Genomic DNA, 3,144 nt, shown 5'->3' with positions numbered 1-3,144 from the left:
GACAACTGTTTTATGCCTTAGCATAAGGTATGTGTGATTTTTTTTGTTGCCTTTTCATCACTACCACCCTAAACAATGACTTCCCATGATTGCCACCTCTGGTCCTACAACTTCCAGGTCTCTTCTCCATCCCAATTCCCCCTAGTAGGCTTCGATGCAGTTGGGGTAAAACCCTCTTTTTCTCAGGGTAACATTATAGTTCACCAATTGTAGGATCCCACTACACACTCCTGTTTTTTGGATAGGCTCCACATTATTTCCTCAGTTACATGTAAATTGAAATGTATGTGTTTCTTTTCTTTTAGTTTTGCCCAAGATGCAAGTATGGGTAGTTTTATTCTGGCTCATTATTCTGTGCAGTCTTTGGAGGGTATGTGAAGAGATTACTATTTAAGTATCCAAATTACCTTAATTTGAAATCCCAAGCATTATGTTAAAATAATATTTTAAGTTTTAAAAACCATAGATCAAATTTCCTTTTAACTTACTTTGATTTTATATTCATATTTCGTAATGCATGCAGAATAAAAATTATATGTTGACACTACCTTCAGAGCCTACGCTCCTTAACCCAAGGATGCATTTTTAACCTATGTTACCTAGTACTTGATGCAAATAGAATCTTTAGCAAAGACAAAAATTGCTAGAGATTTGTAGTTGAGTCTAGCTGTTCCCCCTAAAACTAAAATAGAGTTTAATTTTTGCTTAGACGATTCTTTTGATATTGGGTACTGAAGTGGTCTATCCACTGTTCTTAGCCATCCTCTCCTGGAAATTTTTTGTCTGAATCACAGCACTATAACTCTCATGATAAGTTGATATTCTACATTCTGTTTTAAAGTAGGATCCCACTACACACTCCTGTTTTTTGGATAATCTTCACATTATTTCCTCAGTTACATGTTAATCTTTTTTGATAACTTTTACTTGTAAAATACTTTTTTTTTCACACAGAGAATTTGGCTATACATTTTAGGAATATATTCTCAGTGTTTTATTTTTACTTTTATTTTTAAAATAAAACATCACTTTTATTGACAAGTTATAGTACAACGGACTTCACAGAACAACAGAAATAAGACAGTCTCAAGACATGGAGTGTAACATTGCAGCAAACAGATTAATTATCTTCATCCTCATCCCCTCCCTCAGTACTATCAGCTCCAACTTCCTCATAATCCTTCTCAAGGGCAGCCATGTCCTCACGGGCCTCACAAAACTCTCCTTCCTCCATGCCCTCACCCACGTACCAGTGGACAAAGGCACGCTTGGCATACATCAGGTCAAACTTGTGATCCAGGCGAGCCCAGGCCTCAGCAACAGCTGTGGTGTTGCTCAGCATGCACACAGCTCTCCGTACTCTGGCCAGGTCTCCACCAGGTACCACAGTGGGAGGCTGGTAATTAATGCCAACTTTGAAGCCAGTGGGGCACCAGTCCACAAACTGGATGGTACGTTTGGTCTTGATGGTGGCAATGGCAGCATTGATATCTTTGGGGACCACGTCACCACGGTAAAATAGGCAGCAAGCCATGTATTTACCATAGCGAGGGTTACATTTCAACATCTGGTTAGCTGGCTCAAAGCACGCATGGGTGAGCTCTGCTACAGTTAGCTGTTCATGGTAGGCTTTCTCAGCAGAGATGACAGGGGCATATGTAGCCAGAGGGAAGTGGATGCGGGGGGAGGGCACCAGGTTGGTCTGGAATTCAATCAGATCGACATTCAGGGCTCCATCAAACCTGAGAGAAGCAGTGATGGAGGACACAATCTGGCTAATAAGGCGGTTAAGGTTAGTGTATGTTGGGTGCTCAATATTGAGATTTCTAAGACAGATGTCGTAGATAGCCTCGTTGTCAACCATGAAAACACAGTCAGAGTGCTCAAGGGTGGCGTGGGTGGTGAAGATGGAGTTGTAGGGCTCAACCACAGCTGTGGAGACCTGGGGGGCTGGGTAAATGGAGAACTGCAGCTTGGACTTCTTGCCATAATCGGCAGAGAGATGTTTTATCAGCAGGGAGGTGAACCCAGAACCAGTTCCCCCACCAAAGCTGTGGAAGATCAAGAAGCCCTGAAGACCTGTGCACTGGTCGGCTACTTTCCGAATTTGGTCCAGGACGAGGTCGATGATCTCCCTGCCAATGGTATAGTGTCCACGGGCATAGTTATTGGCAGCATCTTCCTTGCCTGTGATGAGCTGCTCAGGGTGGAAGAGCTGATGGTAGGTACCAGAACGAACTTCATCAATAACTGTGGGTTCCAGGTCTACAAACACTGCCCTAGGCACATGCTTGCCAGCGCCTGTCTCACTGAAGAAGGTGTTCAAGGAGTTATCTCCCATCCCAATCATCTTGTCACTTGGCATATGGCCATCAGGCTGGATGCCATGTTCCAGGCAGTAGAGCTCCCAGCAGGCACTGCCAACCTGGACACCAGCCTGGCCAATGTGAATGGAGATGCACTCACGCATAACTGAGACTTTTAGGGCTCCGTGGGCCTGGAGGCGGGTGAGGGGATGGTAACAAGGACCTCTCACTGGCAGACTACTAAGGAGTCCGGGGCAGAAGTCTCTCAGTCTTTTTCTATTTCTTGAATATATTGCAGCTAGTTGAATGATGGAATATCATCAGTTTAATTATTACCTGCTAAAAAGAAACTTTTGTTTCAAATATAGTCTACAAATTAAGTGAACAAAACAAAGCTATTTATAACTTTTTAACAAATATTCCTGCCTAAAATAAAATGTGGTAGATATTATTTTCTAAATCAAACTTTTGTATGCAAACGTCATTTCTTAAAACTAATAATCAAGGCTAGCCTAATCTCAAGGTTCAGTGTTATTATGCTTCAAGGACACAATTACCTTTAAAATCAGGCTATTTCTAAATTATTAAATCAATAGTCCTAAAATGTATTAAACATTTAACTACTAAAGCCAGGGATCTTCTTTAAAAAAAAAACAAACAAACAAACAAAACAACTGGTTATTTCTGGTCTTTCTTTTCTAAGGAATTGTATTGATTTTTATAATGAAATCACAGTGCTTTATTTTTCTTTAAAAGTAATTTCTTCACTATTTGGATACATTTATTCTTCAACTGGATTTTAAAAACTGTTTTTTTAAGTTAAAAATAACCCCACTCC

At 40.8% G+C, this 3,144-nt stretch overlaps 1 protein-coding gene across 1 annotated transcript; it reads right to left on the bottom strand.

Moving 5' to 3' along the window:
• Nucleotides 1-1,120: 1,120 nt before the first annotated feature.
• On the bottom strand, nt 1,121-2,473 carry LOC102769688 (tubulin alpha-1C chain-like). Its single transcript, XM_006779215.2, has one exon. It carries the CDS (start codon nt 2,468-2,470, stop codon nt 1,121-1,123), a length of 1,350 nt encoding a protein of 449 aa, XP_006779278.1. The 5' UTR covers nt 2,471-2,473.
• Between the last annotated feature and the right edge of the window lie 671 nt (nt 2,474-3,144).

This window comes from Myotis davidii, unplaced genomic scaffold (genome assembly GCF_000327345.1).
Source record: "Myotis davidii unplaced genomic scaffold, ASM32734v1 scaffold187, whole genome shotgun sequence".
Classification (NCBI taxonomy): Eukaryota; Metazoa; Chordata; class Mammalia; order Chiroptera; family Vespertilionidae; genus Myotis; species Myotis davidii.
The sequence above is the reverse complement of the archived record's forward strand: the minus strand, read 5'-3'. Positions and strand labels throughout refer to the sequence as shown.

What these genes read in the sequence shown, in the direction of transcription:
- LOC102769688 (XM_006779215.2), bottom strand. Translation starts at nt 2,470, where the DNA reads ATGCGTGAGTGCATCTCCATTCACATTGGCCAGGCTGGTGTCCAGGTT.